This window comes from Chiloscyllium punctatum, chromosome 23, assembly GCF_047496795.1.
Source record: "Chiloscyllium punctatum isolate Juve2018m chromosome 23, sChiPun1.3, whole genome shotgun sequence".
Taxonomy (NCBI): Eukaryota; Metazoa; Chordata; class Chondrichthyes; order Orectolobiformes; family Hemiscylliidae; genus Chiloscyllium; species Chiloscyllium punctatum.
Genome location: NC_092761.1, coordinates 68,219,401 through 68,240,348, shown reverse-complemented (window position 1 = coordinate 68,240,348; position 20,948 = coordinate 68,219,401). Strand labels below are relative to the sequence as shown.

At 40.9% G+C, this 20,948-nt stretch overlaps 1 protein-coding gene across 2 annotated transcripts in view; it reads left to right on the top strand.

Moving 5' to 3' along the window:
• Window positions 1-20,948, top strand: part of jhy (junctional cadherin complex regulator) — a 98,690-nt gene that overhangs the window by 55,300 nt on the left and 22,442 nt on the right. The window contains exons 4-5 of one of the 2 annotated variants that reach the window (XM_072593137.1): window positions 4,020-4,139; window positions 13,789-13,994. In XM_072593137.1, coding sequence (XP_072449238.1) covers window positions 4,020-4,139; window positions 13,789-13,994 — 326 coding nt within the window. Of the gene's footprint in view, window positions 1-4,019; window positions 4,140-13,182; window positions 13,995-20,948 lie in introns of both variants that reach the window. The other variant, XM_072593136.1, reaches the window with a different exon arrangement.

Below are 20,948 nucleotides of genomic sequence, written 5' to 3'. Positions count from 1 at the left end.
GCAAAACTAATGTCATTTACAAAATACTGTGCAAGAACTGTAACAAACACTACATTGGACAAACAGGTAGAAAACTAGCCACCAGGATACATGAACACCAACTAGCCACAAAATGACATGACCCTCTCTCACTATTGCATACGATAAGGAAGGACACCACTTCAACTGGGACATCACATCCATCCTAGGACAAGCCAAACAGAGACATGCATGAGAATTCCTAGAAGCATGGCATTCCAACTGGAACTCTATCAACACATTGAGTTAAACCCCATATATCACCCCCTGAGAAAAAGAACAGGAAATGATATCACGACAGGAAATGACAGTACCAACCCAAACAGATAAATAGAAAGCAGAAATCATCAGCAGTGCTTCGCCCAGAGGCCCACTGAAGATGTTACCTAGGTAGGGTGACGAAACTTCTTGAAATGAACCTTCCAGCTCAATGAGCAAACTTACATCCAGAACCTCAACCTGAGCTACAAATCTTCTCAAAATTCGCTAATATTTCTTGTCCTTCACAATACAGAACCACTGTTAAAATAGCTGGAATGAAATGACAATAAGTCATTCTCTTATTACGTGCAGATATTTATTTATTCAAACATATAGTTTGAGGGGTAAATTGTTTATTCTTTAGCTGCAGCTGGTTAGGAAAGTACGACATTATTTGCTTGGTTTCAGTTAGTAATAATTAGTTTGGCTCTCAGGAGATCCCGTAGTGATGTCTTCCCAAATTCTTTAGGTGAACTCTACTTCCCAATCCAGCTTTCCATGTAGTGTTGCTTTGTTTTTCTCGTAAAAAAGACTAAAATAGTTAACTTAGTTACAAAGCAGAAAAGTAAGATAAACAAAGAATGTGTATCTAGGGTAGCATCTTAGGTAAAAATGTATCTAGGGTGGCAACTTGTAAACTTTTCACTGTTCATGTGAGTACATATGACAATAAATTTAATTCAAATTTCAGTTCAAATTAATGGTGTAATTTCTGAGTCACTCTGAGCTACCAGAGTGAATTATAGGACATTGGAACGTAGGAATATTACAGCACAGTACAGACCTTTCAGCCCTCAATATTGTGCCGATCTGTCAAACCAATCTAATGCCCATCTAACCAACACTATTCCATTATCATCCACCTATTTATCCAATGACCATTTAAATGCCTTTAATGTTGGCAAGTCCACTACTGTTGCAGACAAGGCATTCTACGCCTTTACAACTCTGAGTAAAATAACTACCTCTGACATCTGTCCTATATCTATTACCACTCAATTTAAAGCTACCGTCCCCTTGTGCTAGCCATTACCATTCGAGGAAATAGGCTCTCACTATCCATCCTATCTAACACTAATTATCTTACATGTCCTAATTAAGTCACCACTCAACCTCCTTCTCTTTAACGAAAACAGCCTCGAGTCCCCTGCCTTCCCTCCATACCATATGCCTTGCTTAATATTTTCTCCCTTATTGACTAAATGGAACAGGCTGAACCTTACTCATTTTTAGTTGTGTCAGTTTCATCATGTTTCTTGGAGGATTTCTTATCCTGAGGTCTATCAAGACACCTTTCATATCTTCTCAAATTTGCCTTCTTAACAATATATACCACCCTAGTGGCACCTCTCTCGTGTCAGTTCTAGCTCCATCTTTCCATGGACTATTCCCAGGAAAATCCACCTTTTATCAGATATCTAATATGAAAGACTGGCATCCATATTTAAAGGCCTCTGTGCATTCCAAAGCTGGCCTGCTCGATGATGAGCATACATTCAGAAAATGTAGGAGAAGGAGAAAATAATGTCACAATTCTCTGAGGGGGACCTGGTAGTCCAGGTGGATGAGTTTGTGTAGAGAAGGGCTGTCCTTTTCCTGGAGGACTGGCAGTAGAGTCTACGACACCAGACCTGACAGTCTGGCCTGAGGTCACTATCTAGGTCTGTTCATCCTCTATGATCAAGAGGAACAGTCAGCAATGCTGCAAAATTATTTTACACTCCACGAGGGTAAGACCACTTTTTTTTCTGCTACCTGGCACTCACGGTGTCTCTGCTGCTGCTCTCATCTGCCACTCTATGCACTAGGACTTACTCAGGATACTTATGATGGTAATCACAGGTATAAAACCTGTGTTAACAGTAATTATAAATGGGAGCTGTATCAGAAATGCTTAGAAATGTATTAAAACTAAGCCTGAACAATTAGCAACACCCCCACACACCATTGTACCCCATAAATTCTTAAAGAAATTAAAAGTCTTTAAAAGATACACCCTATTCCTAATGCTTCAAAAACATCTTCAGCACTTAAAAAATTTACCATAATACAGCAAGCATGCTGACTTGAAGGGGGATACTAGAGATAGTAACATTGAAAGGGTATGATCTCACCAGTCCTTCTCCTCTCCAACATTACTCATGACTTTCTGCAATAATGGCTTGCTGCTCACAACCAGACAGGAAGTCCCAGCTGCAAATAGAATGGGCCTTACTTTTAATTGTAATCATTGTAGTCTACCATAGCTCCATCACTGGCAAGAAGATCTGATATCGTATATTTTTGGAGTTGCATGTTTGCTGACAATTATGCCATTAAAATCATATCTGCATGACCCTTCCAAAACCCCTTCCTGGTGACTCACTTCCTTCACGGTTAGCCTCACTTTAGTCTGCTCTGGTCCTCTAATCTTCTACTCACTGATTTTGAAAGGCGGGGAGGAGGAGCTGACTGGTGGCATGTAGATGAAGCCTGCAGATTAAAATTATCTGACCACACTGCTGAGCTTGGGCACATTTGGAGTTTCTGTCTTCTACACATCCCCTGTCCCATCCCAAACAGCCCAATTCACAGGCACACTTAAAATGATCCCTTTATGATAACGGTGATATCTGTTCAGCTTAGGCATCCAGGGGTGGGACAAGGGCATACAGAATGTGAGGTGGAAATTATATTTTTTGTGGATATTCTTTTTCTGAATTTAATATGCTGCACAATTCACTTTATTGGGTCCAGTGGGTATAACAGCTGCACCTTCCAAACATTGAATTAAGTGGTTGGATGATCATTGTAAGGAGTATTCGGCTTCAATTAGACATCATTGGTGATGTGCATTCATCTCAGCAAATGTGAGTCATTGAAGACTGATTAAAAATACATAATCATTGCTTCATTCCTGAAGTGTTTTATTTAAGGACTCTCTTTATCCTCCAAATTGAATGCCCCTGTGACCTTTCACATAATTAATTTGCATTTGTTGATTGTTATCTCGTGAACATGAATGTAATATGGTATTACTATTCTCAGGTCTTTATACTGTTCTGAATGTGGATGCAGTTGTTTCACAGTGGACTATGAAATTTTGCCATGAAATTAACAATGCAGCTAATGGCATTGAGTTATGAACAAATCAAACAGTAACTTGCAGGAAGTATATGTTAATAGTCAAATGAGAAAATTTGGAAGTTGCTGTCTTGAGGTACACCTATCATCTGTAACTTATGTAAAACCACCTCTTGTCATCTCTTCACATTCAAGTGTATTAAATGGTGTGAAACTCTGTTCTAAACCTTCATGTGAAGATGTGATATGGAGATGCCGGAGTTGGACTGGGGTGGACAAGGTCAAAAAAATACTGTGTGAAAGTGAGGACTGCAGATGCTGGAGATTAGAGTCGAGAGTGTTGGAAAAGCATAGCAGGTCAGGTGTATCCGAGGAGCAGGAGAATTGACATTTCGGGCAAATGCCCTTCATCAGGAATACTGTGTCTTACACCTCCCTATCATACCATGCCTGAAGAAGGAGCAGAACTCCAAAAGATTGCAATTTCAAATAAACCTGTTAGACCTTAACCTGGTGTCATTTGATTTTTGATTTCATGAGAAGAGAAGTGGATTAGAAATGTTTACTTCCTTTCCACAGATGCTGTGAGACCTGTGGAGTTTTGCAAGCACATTCTATTTTTGTTTATTATTTTTCCTGCTGTTTTCAATGATACTAACACTCATTTACCTTCACAGCTATCTTCTGCAAAAAGTTCCAAATGTGTGAATACTCATGAGTCTGTCCAGCATGTTTTGGATGGTGAGGAGAGCAGTACTATTGAAGTGAAGTGGAAGCAAAAGGCACAGAAATTGCAGGTTAGGTTACTTACAGTCTTACTATTTTATGCCATAAATATGCAACTTCTCAGACACTGAAGCAGTCCATGTTTAATGCAACAAGGCCCAGACAACATTCAACATTGGGCTGACAAGTGGCAAATAATGTTTATATTGCACAAATGTCAGGCAATAACCTTTTCCAATAAGAGACAATTTAACCACCACCCCTTGACATTCAATGGTGTCACCATCAATGATTGTTGCAAGAGCAGATCAGAGGATAGGAATACTGCATTGAATAACTCACCTTCTAACTCCTAAAGCCTGTCTACTGTCTACAAGGCACAAGTCAGGCACTTGCTGGATGAGTGCAGCTCCAACAGCATTCAAGAAACTTGACGCAATCCAGAACAAAGCAGTTTACTCAATTGGCATCACATCTTGTGTGCTATCTACAAGAACTGCAAAATTCACCAAATATCCTTAGACAGCACCTTCCAAACCTATGTCCACTTCCATCTAAAAGGACAAGAGCAACAGATACATGGGACCACTACCTGTAAATTCCCTTCCAGTTCATTAACCATACTGATTTAGGAATATGTGGAGGGGGGGATCAAAAAGGATGGCGCTGGAAAAACACAGCAGGTCAGGCAGCATCCAAGGAGCAGGAAAGTCGACATTTTGAGTATTAGCTCTTCTTCAGGAATGTCCTGGCATTCCGGATGAAGGGCTTATGCCCATGCTGTGCTTTTCCAGCACCACCCTTACAACTTACAACTCTGACGCTCCAGCATCTGCAGTCCTCACTTTTTCCTGACTTAGAAATATATCACTGTTTCTTCCTTGTCAATGGTTCAAAGTCCTGGAAATTCCTCCCTAATGATATTGGGGTTTACCGAAAACACATGGACTGTAGCAGTTCTAGAGGCAGCTCACACACCACCTCAAGGACAAATAGAGGACTCCAATATGTGCAGGTCAGGTGAATTGGCCATGTTAAATTGCCCGTAGTGTTAGGTAAGGGGTAAATGTAGGGGTATGGGTGGGTTGCACTTCGGCAGGGCGGTGTGGACTTGTTGGGCCGAAGGGCCTGTTTCCACACTGTAAGTAATCTAATCTAATCTAATAAATGCTGGCTAGCGTGTGATGCCCAACATCCATGAGAGAGTTTAAAAAGGGACATATTCACAATTTAGGTTAAGATATTTGATCAAAGTAATCACTAACATCCAAAATTCATCTTTTTTCTAACCTTAATGTAATATTTTGAACATGGTACAGCACTAGTTTTAAAGATTACCTATCCTTAAACACGGTAGAATAAGGCACAGATTATGTCTGTATTCAGTGATGAAGCTTTACATATAGTTCAGCAGCAACAGATATTTAATAGGCAGTAATCATAAGTAGTGTTAAGGTTATTAGGTTTGTTATTATTAACTTATCATTTTTGTTGGCAATGCTTCAATAGTCCCAGACTATGGACACATAATTGGCACAGAATGTGTAGATCGCAGTAGCTTGTGATGTTAGCAATCTTCTCCTTGAATGTTAGAGAATTCTTCCCTTGATCTTCCTTCATCTTTCCCAGTCCACTTGCCACTTGAAGAAGGCAGCTGCCTGATTAGGACTGCTCTGGTACCAAGGACTTGTATTTTTTAAAATATTTTTATAGAAAAAATTTTTTTCTTTGCAAAATTATAAAATTACAAAAATATGAAAATATAACATTACAACAACAAAAACAACAACAATAAACAAACTATTATACTTCTCTACAAAAGAACTCACAACTACACTCATTACACATTAATAAATAAATAACACTGCTCAGCGTAACAAAACCTCAGCTCTCCACCTTTGAGGGCACTCTTTCAGTGAGTACTCTCGATCATTTGTTAGGCGGAGGTTCCTAGAATGACATCGAGCGATTTTGGGAGGTCTGGGAGAGAGAGTTAAACCCATGTTTGCTCAAAATTGTTCCTCTCAGGACATTAGACATATTAAACCAAACCACCATGCTAGGCAAAAGCCCTAATTAAAATGGCGAACAAATCTGCTTCCAAATACTTCAAAAAGGGCTGCCATGTCTTATTAAAAAATGACCGCTTTCTGGTGTACCATGTTTGTAAGAAAGTCCAAAAGAATGTATTCCATAATTAACTTATGCCACCCTGACAGAGCCAGGGGGTTCTCAGACACCCAGCACATCAGAATGTTCTTCCTTGCACAATAAGTGAGGATGCTAAAAAGCTTTTTCCCGTGTACATCTCAGGGAGATAAATTCGGCAAACCAAAGAGAAGAGAAACTGTTCCATCTTGACTTTGGTCCCCAAGACCCTCTCTATTACCCCTGCCACAGCACTCCAGTACATACAAACAATGAGTGAGGGTACCCATATTTATGTTACATTTGGGACACATTGAAGATGCACCCTGCTTAAATTTGCAAGATGATCTGAGGCCAGATGAGCCCTATGAAGAATCTTTAATTGCATAGCATGGGTCTTGTTACATATTGAAATCTTCCTCGCATTCTCACAAATGTCCTCCCACGTTTACGGAGTGATCTCCACCCCTAACTCTCTCCCCCAGACCTCCCATAATCACTCGATGTCATCCGAGGAACCTCCCCCCAACAAATGATGGAGGGTACTCACTGAAAGCGTGTTCTTAGCCTGAAGCGCCCTCTTTTCCGTATCAGATTTGTAACTGATTCTGTACCAGTCAGAAGTGCAGTATCTTTTCAGATAAAATCTCAGAATCTGAAACGGAAGAGGTCTGTACTCGATAATCCATATTTATGAATTATTAAATTAGATTACTTACAGTGTGGAAACAGGCCCTTCAGCCCAACAAGTCCACACCAACCCTCTGAAGAGCAACCCACCCAGACCCATTCCCCTACATTTACCCATTCACCTAACACTACAGGCAATTTAGCATGACCAACTCACCTAACCTGCACATTTTTGGACTATGGGAGGAAACCGGAGTATCCGGAGGAAACCCATGCAGACACGGGGAGAGTGTGCAAGCTCCACACAGACAGTTGCCTGAGGCGGAAATTGAACCCGGGTCTCTGGCGCTGTGAGGCAGCAGTGCTAACTGCTGTGCCACCGTGCCACCCATGGCATTTGTTTGATCAAATGACATGAACATTTCATCTTCGAACAGGTCATCCCAAACAAGAGACTCCCCTATCCACCCCAATATTTTGCCTGGGAGGCCTCAATGTCTGACCATATCGATGCCAAGTCCTCACAGACCCAATCACTCACAAAAGATAGAAGGGAGCTCAATTGATATCTTTTGACATCCGGGAGATCCACTCCTCCCAAACTCTGGAGCATTTGCAATTTTGTAAGCATGATAAGGGGCCGCTTTTGGTGCCAAATAGAAGAACTAAAGCAGCTATTTAATTTCCAAAATGTTTGTCTCAGAAAAAGCAAAGGAAGCATCCACAGAGGGTATAATAAGCAAGGAAGACCATTCATTTTCATAAGAGCGACACGACCTATCCATGATATTGGAAGGGCCCCCCACCTTAGAAGGTCTTTTTTAATCTTGTCAAAGAAATGAACAAAATTAGCCTTGAATAACTGATCAAAATTAGGGGTAACAGAGAGGCCCAAATAAAGAAAGCCTCCCTGTGCCCACTTAAAGGGGACCCTACCTTCAACGTCTAGTATTCCCCTAAACCCCATATAGGCATAGCCTCTCGATTTTGAAAAATTGATCTTGAAAAAGCCAAATTAATTAATTCATTGTGATCAAATAAGGCACTGAAACTGCCAAGTTCGAAAGAAAAATGAGAAACATCACCCGCATATGATGTGTTCTTGTGCACCTTCAACCCTACCTTTGGGGCAGCTTTATTAGGGTTCCCATGAATGGCCTCTGCCAGTGGCTGAATCACCAATGTGAAGAGCAAAGGTGAGAGGGGACAGCCTTGCCAACCGCCCCTACCAATGTTAAAATTATTGGACCGTGTACCATTAGTGAGAACTACTGCCAGAGGATCACTGTAAAAGGACCCTTACCCATCTAGTAAACACCTCATCCAGGCCAAACTGCTTCAGGGTATAAAAAAGATACAGCTATTCCACCTGGTCAAATGCCTTCTCTGCAGCTAAGGAAACTAACAACCCTTGAACTGACCGTTGCTGGCATACTGGAATCATGTTAAGTAGTCTCCTAACATTATTAGAAAACCTGCAACCCTTTATAAAGCCCGTCTGATCCTCCTTAACAGTAGAGGGCAACACCCTTTCTAACCTCAATGTCAGAGTCTTCGATAAAATTTTAAAATCAGAGTTTAAAAGCGAGATGGATCTCTAAGAAGCATAGTCCTCTGGGGCCTTCCCTTTCTTGAGGATAATAGAGATATTAGCCTTTCTCAAGGATGGCTGGCGGCAATCCTGACTATGTGAATAGTTATACATGTCTAGCAGTGGTCCTGACAGTATGTTTATAAAACTCACTGGGCAAACCATCAGGGCCGGGCACTTTACCACTTTGAAGTTGCCTCACTGCCTCCTTTATTTTTTGAGCTGTTAATGGAATACTAAGGGGAGACGCCTGCTCAGCAGAAGCACCAGGAAGATCCAAATTCCTAAAGAGACTCCATCTTATCCCATCTGTCCTCACAGCATTCAGACTGGTGAAGTTCAGAGTAAAACCTCCGAAATGCCTCATTGATGTTCTTAGCATTGTAAGAGTCCCATTCCGTTCCCTAATAGAAGCAATAGATTGGGAGGCATTGTTCTTCCTGACCAAATTTTCCAAGTATTTACCCGGCCTATCACCATGCTAAAACAGCCTCTGCTGCACAAAAGGAAATTCCTTCTTTGCTCTCTGCGTGAACATGGAGTTTAAGGTGGACCGGAGAGCTGTGATCCATTGCAGCTTAAGTCACTGACAGTTTCCTGTAATATGCCATCTCAGCTGCCTTCAGTCCTACCTCAAGCAGAAACTGCTGCTCTCCCTTCTCTTGCTTCTGGCTGGCAGAGTATGAGATAATCATCCCTCTAGCATAGACCTTAGCAGTCTCTCAAAGAATGGGTGAACTACTAGCTGATTCCTGATGAAGGTCTTTTGCTTGAAACATTGATTTCCCTACTCCTCGGATGCTGCCTGACCTGCTGTGCATTTCTAGCACTACACTCATGATTCGGATTACTAATTTTACGGAGTTGGTGACCAAAAAATCTTCAAATTCCCTAGGGAGGTCATCTATAAACTTGCTGTCCTTGAGGATGAAGGGATCCATTCACCATTACCATGAGCCCACTGCATTACCCTTAATCTTAACTATTAAATACACGCTGCATGATCAGAGGTGGCAGTATTCCTAATCAAACAGGATACTACCAAATCTAAAAAAAAAACCGCAGGAGTTAGGAAATAATCAATCCTTGTGTGGCATTTATGACGATTGGGAAAGAACATAAAATCTCTGTCCATAGGGTGTTAACATCTCCAAATGTCTATCAACCCCAGTTCCACCCATAGATACCCAACTGCTTAGATTGTGAAGAAAGCTTTGGGGGGGCCTTTGGACATTCTATCCAGCACAGGATCCATAAGGCAACTAAAATGCCCCCCCCCCCATCCCCCTTAATAATATGCGCAACGCCAAGGTCATCAGTTTAGATAGTGTGTCAGTCAGACATTTAAGAGGTTGGGTCAGCGGACAGGAGACATTCAAAATATCATATTCCTCACCATGTATAAGAGCCTTAAGAATAACCAAGGAATATACTCATTTTTAACACAATCTATTAAATGGGAGACCCTTCCGGACGAACATTGACACTCCTCTGCTCAAAGTACTAAAAGACAAGAAAAACACCTGATCAAACCCACCCTGCTGCAAGTGTTCCTTGTCATTAAGAGGAGTCTCCTGCAACAGGGCAACTTCCACCTTCTCCTTCTAAGGCTCGACATCATCTTTTTTTCTTTTAACTGGCAAATGAATCCCTCTGATATTCTAGGTGCCATTTAAGAATGCTACTAACCATGATCCTTTACAATCACCGTTGACCTGCCAAGAGGAAGACTTTGTCTTGCAACACGCTGAGCATACTCAAAAGCAGACTCATATTTACAAAAAAAAACAAAATAAAGCCATCCGCAAAACACAAAAGGTACTTAATTGGGACTCTACCCTCTGTCCACAGAGGGCGCTTACATTTCCCACACATACCTCCATTCCCCCTTCCAGCTCGAGCCGCACCCCAAACCCAAGCAATGGAAGAAACCAAACAGAGGACATTGTAAACACAAAAGTATAACAAAAACAGTGAGCAGTCTGCCCACTCCCTACAAAATATCAATTTCACTCCAGCCCAGAGAGAAAAAAACCCACCAACAACAACTTGTTTGGGAAAAGAGTGAAAGTACAAGAAATAAACACAAGACAAAAAAAAACTCAGTATTGTCCATGTCCATAAATACATCTACATTATTTTCAAGTGTCCAAGCAGTTTTTGGCTTGCTCCAAGGAATCAAACGATCGCACAGTCTCCTCATAAGTCATATGAAGCACTGCTGGATATCTCATCAAATAATGAATACCGAGGTCCTTTAACCTTCTCTGAACCTCATCAAACAGTTTTCTTTTATGGATCACTGCCACAGAAAAGTCCTGGGAAAACATTATCTTAGTTCCCTGGTAGGCCAGGGCCTGTGGATCTCTCCCCAACCTTTTAGATGTTTCCATGACTCTCTGATTATCCCTGTAACATTGAAATCATATCAGAACTGGGTGAGGGCACTGACCCTGACCGGATCTGCACACTGCAACCCAGTGAGCTCCATCAACCTTCACCTGGTTCACTTTGGCATTCCAGCCAAAAGATTGTGGCAACCAGTCTTCAAAAAAAACTCGCTGGCTGCCCACCTTTTACTCCCTCTGGCAGGCCAACGACCCAGATATTTTTCCTCTAACTTCTATTTTCCAGGTCATTGACTTGCTCAGCGAGGGCCTGAACCTGTTTCTCAAGGGCCTGGATCCGCCCCGCTGAGGACTCGACCTCAGTCTCTGACGCCACGGTCCACTGCTCAACCTCTTCAACTCATTTCCTGAGCACTTCCAACTCCTTCTCGTGCTTTTGCAGCATGGCTGAGATGGGCTCCAGTTGATTACGAGTCTCTTCCCTCATCTCCTGGATCAGCTGTCTGATTGCTCCGAGTTCCTCCACAATGTTCTGCTGTGCATGCATTTCTTTCACAGCTGCAGAGGGACCTGCAGCTGCTTCCCCAGTTGCAGTCTCAGGCCCACCCAATGTTTTCGAATGTCCCAAGTGTCGAGACTTGGCCGTTTGTTTCCCCTTCATCACTCTTGCATGCTCGAAAATTGATTTAAATGGTTGTATTACCGCTTAACAATATTTTTTTCCATACAAAACTATGGTGGGGGTGCAAAATAATTACTACCCTGGATTGGGGTGCAAAGCTCAGCAAGGCTGATCTATTCAGATCGCTGCCATCTTGAATCCCCCAAGGACGTTAATATAATTTATTTCTTAAGCCTGGTAATGTACCCTGTGTGAATTATTTGTTTGAACTTTCTAATTAATACAGGACAGGTAAGGAGAATGTGAGAATGTTCACCTCCCTCCCAGTCTGTCACTCAGTTTTCCTTTTAGCTGAAGGTCTCTTCATGATCTGTCCAAAAACCTACAAAGATCAAAGGTGACCCAGGACATCAGATAAACTCCTTGATTTCAGTTCAGAAATGCAATGAGCGCAATCTTATCTCTACTTTATCTTAGTTCCTTCAATTATTTATGCCTTTCCTGAAAGATAAAATTACTGCTATGCCAGGTAGTTCCATAACAGTTCTATACTATCCTAAAACAAAATTATTAAGGGTTCTGTACATCTTACAGTGGTAACAAAACAGTGATGTCTTTAGGCCTCATGCAACTGTTACATTCCACCTGTGGTCACGGCACAAATGTTCTTTTTTTTATTCATTTGTGTAATATGGACAATGCTGGCTAGCCAACATTTTTCACCCGTCTCAATTGCCCTTGAGAAGCTGATGATGAGCTGCCTTCTTGAACCGCTGTAGTCACCTGTTATGGGTTGATCCACATTGCCGTGAGGGAGCAGTTTTTAGGAGTTTGACACAAAGACAGTGAAGGAACAGCGATATATTTCAAATCAGGATGGGCTTGGAGGGGAACTTGTAGTTGGTGATATTCCCATGTCTCTGCTGCCCTTATCCTTTTAGATGGAAGTGATCATGGGTTTTGAAGGTGCTGTCTGAGGATCTGTGGTGAATTTCTGCAGTGCATCTTGTAGATAGTATACACTGCTGTTACTGAGGGTCAGTAGTGAAGGGAGTGGATGTTTATGGGTGTGACACTAACCAAGATCGTCTGCTTTGTCCTGGATGGTGTCAAACTTCCTGAGTGTTGTTGGAGCTGCACTCAACCAGGCAAGTGAGAAGTATTCTTGACTTGTGCCTTGTAGATAATAGACAGGCTTTGGGGAGTCAGAAGGTGTGAGCCTGCATTCAACACAGGCTGGGGAGCAACAGAATGTAGTCTGTGAAAGGAATTAGTCCTTCCCTTTTCTCACTTTTTGTTCTTCAGCAAAAGACAACAGGGATTTTTTTAATCATCCCATATTTCTTGTGCAACAAAACAATCCTATTGAATCCAAATAAAATGACAATTTCTTGTTAAATAGTCCCTTTTAGTGGAAAGGTGCTGCTCCTCCTCTCAATTGCAGTGCACAATGATAGTACTGAAAGCAGAAGCTCACCACTTGGAAGATCCTGGTTGCAGATGTATTTGCCATCTCTCTAAAATAGCAGACATCAGTGCACAAAAGAGAGCCATTCAGCCATTCGTACCTTTATTGGTATAACATGGTTTACATGTGTGTACAGGTTCCCTCAGTTACAATTCTGTCTGTAAATTATATTAGGTAGATCAGGCTGTTGAGGCCCCCTTACCACTTTTATGACAATTGCAAGTCATAATGTTTCAGGCAGTTAAAAATCACCCAAGATACTTATGTATTAATACACTGTGTAATTATGTTAATTTTTAAAATGCAGAACCAGAAAGCAAAACAACTATCTGCTCGGAAAAAAGGATTGACCAGTATTTTGAGAGAGAGATCCTCAAAACCTCCTGATAAACCTTCCAATAAACAGCAGATGCAGAAATCCGAGGTCTCTGAGGACCAACCACACCACTTTGAAAGCATAGTCCATCAGAATAAAAATGCATCTGAGTTGCTAGTAATTCAGAGAGATGACAGCCATGTCTTGTTGACTCCTAGCACTGACCGAACATTTACTTCATCATCTGTCAATCAAATTGGTCCTGCCTTTGTTCCGAATTCTCATCCAACAGTGAATCTGAATATCAACTTAAATACATTGTCATCTGGTGGCAATACGCAGACCACTGTTAAGCTGGTCCCGGCACATCATGCGATGAATCAAGATGCTTCCATTTGCAGAGATCACAATGTTTATAATACATCTCAAAACCCTGTTCCGTGTTTTCAGGAGTATCAGAAGAATCCTGAATCAAGGATCTCTCATTTTCCAAACCAGCTCAGCACTAATGCATCCCATTTTTTAAAAACTTTGTATGTACCAGAAAATGCCCACCATCAACTTCTGTGTAACATGCAGTCCCCTTTCTATATGCAGTATGGGAAAACCGAACATGGCCAGATGCTCAATCCTAACTATCATCAAGGTGCTTATGCTAGAACACTAGCACCAGGTCTTTGCAGTAACTCTCATCTACAAAGGACAGATATTGCTGCTGGAAATTCTCAATCCTATTCCATGAATCAAGAAAAAATGACAAAAGAGGATCACAGTCAGTTTGAAAAAGAATATGGGAATTCAAGGTAATCAAGAAGCAATAACTGTATAGCAATGTCACAATCATTTTTCTCTGTGTTATTTACAATTAGTGAAAACCTGCTTCAGGGAAGGTCAATTATGGTAAGAAATCCTAATTAAAAAATACATTGCTTTTACCCAAAGGACACTTTGATTTACGATATAAAATTTACTCACTTTTTTCAATCACACATGATCCTTTAGTATCAAGGAAAAATGAGTAAAATGTTACATTTTGGGTTGGGACACTGACGCTGAGTCAAATGGGAGTCCTGACTCCATACTGTGTTGGAAACTGTGGTGATTTTATTTGAATCAACCAATTAATGACAGAGGGTGGGCTTGCTTGCCATCCAATTAACTGGATGGAAGTAACCTTTTTATTTGCCTTTGGAACACGGGTATCATTACCAAGGTTAGCATTTTCTGCCAATCCCTTCGTGATACTGTAAAAGTTGTGGTCAACAACCTTCCTGAAGCACTGTGATCGAGATGCGCAAGTTCACCCACACTGTGATTATGGAGAGACTTCAAATTTTTTAATACAGTGACAGTGAGAGAATGGAAATAGAAGTCGAGATTTTCCATTGGTCAAACAGTTTCTTTTTGCCATCGTGGAAGAGAGTAGTTCATGGGGATCCTACAGAATTCGCATTGTAACAGATTCTTAAGAAATTGAAGATTCCACTGGGCAATTTCCCTATGCCTGGAACTCTTCAAATGTTTCCACTTAAATTCGAAAATTCAGAGGATTCAAACAAAATGATGTAAACAGTTACTTAGGAGAAGCTGGACAATTAAATTCATGGAATGACTTCTGAGTCATTCAACTGACCCCATACTTAACACAAAGGACCGCATGTACATATCAGATCACTTACACTCCTGAGCCAACAACCCCTCTTCCCACACTGCACTAACACCCCTTCCCCCACAACTGGACCTGCTCCCTCCATTTCCCATTCCAGATGACATGACCCTCCCCTTGCCACCTTGCACCTGACACTTGACACCTTATCATTTGACATTCTGCCTGCATGGTACCCTGTACCCGAGCCAATCTGGCACCCTAACCATGCTGCACACAAACATCACACTTATCTTTTGTACTTGCTCTTTGACAGCTGCTATCAAATTTGCCGACCAAACTTTCAAAATTCAGAGTATGGCAGTTGACTGTTTTAAAAAGGTGTGGTTTGCTTTACCCTGACATTTCTGCACCACAAGAGAACTGTCAGAATGGAAGTATGACTGTACATTTTTGAACGACCCCCTGATTAATTCCTTTTGTAAAAAAAGAACGGATGGGGTGGCAATCTTTGTGTGATTATCATTGCTCAGAAAATCTAGCCTCAAGTTGCTGATCAGGATAGCGTAACTTGGAGAGGAACTTATAATTCCAAGTGTTCCAGTGTGTATGCTGTCTTTGTTCATCTAGTTAGTATCCTTCATGGATTTGGAACGTGCTGTTGAAGGAGCCTTGGATATTTTGCCTTGGTGCTACAGTATAGTATACAGTGCTGTCATTGTGCACCTTCAGTGAAGAGAATAAAGATTTAAGGTGGTGAATTAACTAAAAGTCTGCCCTTTCATTCTTATCCTGCCTGAATATTCCTAGATGTCCAGGCTTCTCTTGGCTTATTGCTGCAACATTTCCCTCTAAAGGAAATATGCTATGCCTGCACACTTGCCAGTTCCATTTTGGATCATCTCCTCAACTATACTGTTGGAGGCTTGCCCAGTAGTAACTGAGGTAAAAGCAATGACTGCAGATGCTAGAAACCAGATTCTGGATTAGTGGTGCTGGAAGAGCACAGCAGTTCAGGCAGCATCCAAGTAACTTCGAAATCGACGTTTCGGGCAAAAGCCCTTCATCAGAAATAAAGGCAGTGAGCCTGAAGCGTGGAGAGATTAGCGAGAGGAGGGTGGGGTGGGGAGAAAGTAGCATAGAGTACAATGGGTGAGTGGGGGAGGGGATGAAGGTGATAGGTCAGGGAGGAGAGGGTGGAGTGGATAGGTGGAAAAGGAGATAGGCAGGTAGGACAAGTCCAGACAAGTCATGGGGACAATGCTGAGCTGGAAGTTTAGAACTAGGGTGAGGTGGGGGAAGAGGAAATTCCAGCACCACTAATCCAGTAGTAACTGATCCCAGTCGGCTTTGGCCAGATCCTGCCTTCCCCCATTACAAAACCCTTTTATCACAGGCCATCTTTTTCCTTTTCCATAATAAACTTAAAATATACTTGTTGTGGTTACTATCAGTAAAATGATCTCACACTACCACCTTGAGCACCTGTCCAGCTTCATTTCCCAGAATTAGGTCCAGCAATGCACTGTCACTTGTTGGACATACTACATGCTGATACAAAAAGCTGTCCTGTATACATTTCAAGAAATCTGTGCCCTTTAAACTGTTTATGCTATGACTATCTCAGTTAATTTTGGGTTAGTTGAAATCCCCTCATATAATCCTATTATTGTTTTAACACACCTCAGTGAGTAGTCAATATATCTGCTTGTCTGTTGTCTGCAGCCTGTTTCGCAGTCTATAGTAGACTCCTAACAGTGTGACTGTCCCCTTTTTATTCCTAAACTCTGCTTACAAAGCCTCAGCTGAAGACTCTCCCAGAATACAGTCCCTCCTTACTGCAGTAACAGGCTTCTTAATTAACAATGTGACACCACCTCTTTTACACCCTCCCCTGTCCTAGCTGAAGATGCATACCCTGGGAATGTTGAATTGCCAGTCCTGCCCCTCCTTCAAACATGTCTTTATGATGACACCAACAATACAATTCCATGTGTGAATTCATGCTCTTACCTATAATTCTTGCACTAAAGTGAAGGTTGTCCACCCTCCAGCAAGGTATGGCTCCAAAAAGTAGAAAGTTTCATTCAGTTTTTCTAGGACACCTTGATGCCACATTTCGAGTTAAGTGACCTCAGAAGAACCTAAAATGAACATTGGTGAGTGAATGCTATCTGATAGCATTGTTGGTGACACTTGCCACCACTTTGCTAATTATAGGGAGCAAGCTAATGCATTAGTACTTGGCTGAATTGGATGTGTTCTGCTTTTTGTGGAAAGCATGTAGCTGAAGAAATTTGCAAATTATTCTAGAAATGCCTGTGTTGAAGCTGTCATCCATCGATCTTGACAATCAGCACCACTAGCTGAATAGTTTGTCAAAGGACACAGTTAATTCTGGAGCACAAATCTTCAGAACAAAGTCTCACACCCTTTTCTCCAGGCTTATCCAGCGGTATCTCATGCTTTTTAAAAACTGCAAAACCTGAAGATTGCATTAGATTTTATTTGTTCTTTCCTCCCAACTCTGCTCCTAGCACATTAGCAAAGAGGTAATTGGAATATTTCATGTGCAGCATAACAGCCAGTTGTTATTATTTTCAAATATGTCGAATTACATTAGATATCACTGAGGGGACTTTGAGACATTTATGACAATTAATGGATGGATGATCAGCAACAAGGTGTTAATGAAGATGGCAGGGCTTGGATTGTTCCACTAACAACTACTGAACTATTAGCATTGAGACAAATTTCTCATTCCTAAAGACAGCACCATCACTGGTTCATAGTTATTGGTTATTTATGTTTATGATGAGAGAGAAGTCCTGAAAGAAATAAGTAAACCTTTTACACTTTAGTTGACATCTTATTTGACAATAATTATTTGAGGTTTTAATATATCACTGTTTATTGAATGGTTGTTTGGTTTCTGAAAAATTATCTCAATTCTTGCTAGATAAGGTCATGTACTGCTATTGCGTTGCACTGTTCTTGTTCTATGTATAAAACAGTTTTTTTGTCATTTAATTTCCATTTTTTAAAAAGTACTTCATTGTATAAGTTAACTAAGTCATGTTTACTCAAACTGCGTTCTCTCATTTTCACTAATACTTAATAGTATTTTCCAAATATTATGTATAATTGGAACAAAAATATTTGAAGAAGCTAACATAAAACAATTATGCAATCACTATTACAGCTACATCTGTTTTACTACAAGCAATTACGACTATTTAAAACAAGTTGTTGGCAATCAGTTTTTAACTGGCAGATGATTACTGTTCAGCAGTAGATTTGAAAAGCATGTTGATATGTCCAAACATTATAAGAGTCATTTACTGGTAGGCCAACTAGTGGTGCTAATTGAACAACTAATTCTTGTCTTTCAAACTCATTGTAAAATCTGTATGATATTGGATTAATGCAGCATTTCTCCAAATTAATATGGGAGATTGTTATTTGCAAGTTATCTGTAAAAATGTTAGCCCCTTTGACGTAACAATCGTTTGTCCCTTTAGCTAAAAGGGATTGGGGAATTGATATTTTTTCAAGATCAAGTTTGATGTCTTTTTTTTAATTATAGAATTGGCCAACTTTGCGGTTGTCTAATCAGTTTATGTTATCTGGTTTTATCCTCTATGATTAAGAGCTGTTTTTCTTTTACAGGCTATCTTTGTAGTGATGATGTTCCTGAAAGTTACTAATGACTTACTTGGAGAAATCCACTTGCTACACGCAAAATAGTCTCACAGGAAACTATGACTAGAGTTGAAGTGCAGTATATTAAACACTGTTCCAATATTTATAGACCAAAACAACTTAAAACATTTTTTATTAATTTGACAATTATAGCAAGGTCAAATTTTTGACATGTACAAAAACCACATTTTGTTGATTATTGTGGCCAAAATGGCTCCCATGGGGAGATCACCTTTCCTAAAGATGACTATTAAAAAGGTTAGCAAGTTCTGATGTCTAACTAGGCAAAATGCAAGAAAAGAATTCAATAGATGTCAAAAAAACAACCTCAAGAACTGTAGATGCTGGAAATCAGAAACAAAAACAGAATTTGCTGGAAAAATTCAGCTTGTGGGGCAGTATCTGTGGTGGTAGAGTTAATATTTTTGGTTAAGTAAGAAAGTAAGGGTCACTGGACATGAAATGTCAATTCTGCTTTCTCTCCACCAGTGGTGTCAGACTTGCAAAGTTTTTACAGCAATTTTTGTTTTTGCGTTTCTTTTTCAATTTTTGATATTGGTTGGTATAATGTTTTACATAACACTGACAATCAAAACCAAATTTAACAAAAAATGCTAATTCTCCTCCAATTTGAGACTGACAAAACCTTGTGAACCAAATATATGCACGTTGATAATTTGAGAATGCTGCTAGACACTAATTAGCATATAGTCGGTTCTGCTTTAATGTGTTTTTCTTCACAGCGAATTGGCTTTAACGTGATTAAATCATTTAGACTGTTATTTGTAGAATGCAAACTTTCCTTACCTGTATTGGTGATTCCAGCCCCATTAGGTTAAATGGCATGGCTATTGCACGATTTTCTCATAACATAACCGCGTGAGAATAGAACTATCGCGTTATTTCAGAACCAACTGTAACTGGTTCCAGCCTTTGTGCTTCTGTTGCAGCCAGAAAAAAAATCTGTCTCAGACTCAGATTTGTTCAACTGCCTTGTTGCAGAGAATGAACCAGTTACTGGGCCACATTTTCTGAGGACTGTGAGATTGCTACTCCAGTCTTTTAATTTTACGAAAGAAAAGACCTCCATATCTCTGAGAGAACATTCTGCTTAGGTCTTCCTCAAAAATATGGAGCCGTACGTCCATTCGAGTCATAGAGTCAGAGATCTACAGCATGGAAACAGACCCTTCGGTCCAAACTGTTCTGACAGTTCTTTGTTATACAAACCTAGTCCCTTTTTTAGAGCAGTTCAGTGCTGTGTTTTGAAATCTAAAGGTACTGACATCTATTTTAACAGCTGCTGTCAAATGAACAGTACATCAGGTAAGTGTGATGTTAGGACTCTAGGAGGTTAAGGTGACAGGTAAGTAGGGTGCGCATTGACTAGGGTGCCAGCTAAGTTGGATGCAGGCTGGCTAGAGTGTCAGATGAATAGGAGATCAGCTTGGAAGGGGTAAGGTGCCAGTCATAGGCTGCCAGCTGTGGTGAGGCTAGGGTGTCAGGTTGGTCCAATGCAGTGGGAAGGGAAAGAGACAAAAAAAACTGCAAATGCTGGAATCCAAGGTAGACAGTCAGGAGGCTGGAAGAACACATCAAGCCAAGCAGCATCAAGAGTGGAGAAGTCGACGATTAGGGTGTACCTCTTCTTCAGGAAAAGTATAGATCACCAAGTGATTAGGGTTCCAGGGTGTAAGTGCCAAAGAAGCCACTTAAGAGTTTAAGGAGGGCAGGAAGAGTGGGAGTTGATTTGGGATGGGGTGGGGTTGGAGTCTGGCTGCGACCAAGGGGAAGATCCTGTTGGGATGAAGAAGGGTACAGTCTAGTGGGGAATGGGTCATTGGGTCTGATGACACGGGTCAGGTCCAGTAGCAACAGGATGGGGGGATGCAGGGATTGGGTTCAGTGGTGGTAGGTGGGTTCAGAGGTTGGGTTATGTTCAACAGTTGTTTTGGCAGGAACAGGGCTAGTGGTGCTGCAGTTGGGGAGGCATCAGTTGTCATGTCTGGCAATGGCACAGGATATTAGGTTGATGAGTAGGGAATGTTAATTCTCCAGAGTTAGGCCTCCAAAGATGTGTCAGCTCCTTGGAGGAAGAGGTATTGGGTCAGAGTCTGTAAGGTGTTCTATGGGAAGTGTAGTTTGGAATATGTGAGGTAAGAATGATGTCAGTTTAATAGTTACTCAGGAATTAGACATGATTTGGAATTAGACTGTATATTTTAGTGTATGTTCCTGAGTAACTATTTTACTTAATTTCATCAAAGCTATCTGAAGTCTCAAGTTTTTAATGGAGAATTTTGGAGGGTTCCAGGTATAGAGGAATTCCCCAGATGAAAATTCAATTTCCCTGACAAATCATTTGGAGTGTGCTACAATTGGGATTCTGCAGGGCTTTCAAGCACAACTCCTACCTACGCTGGAATAACAACTGCCTGGCCAGTGGAAA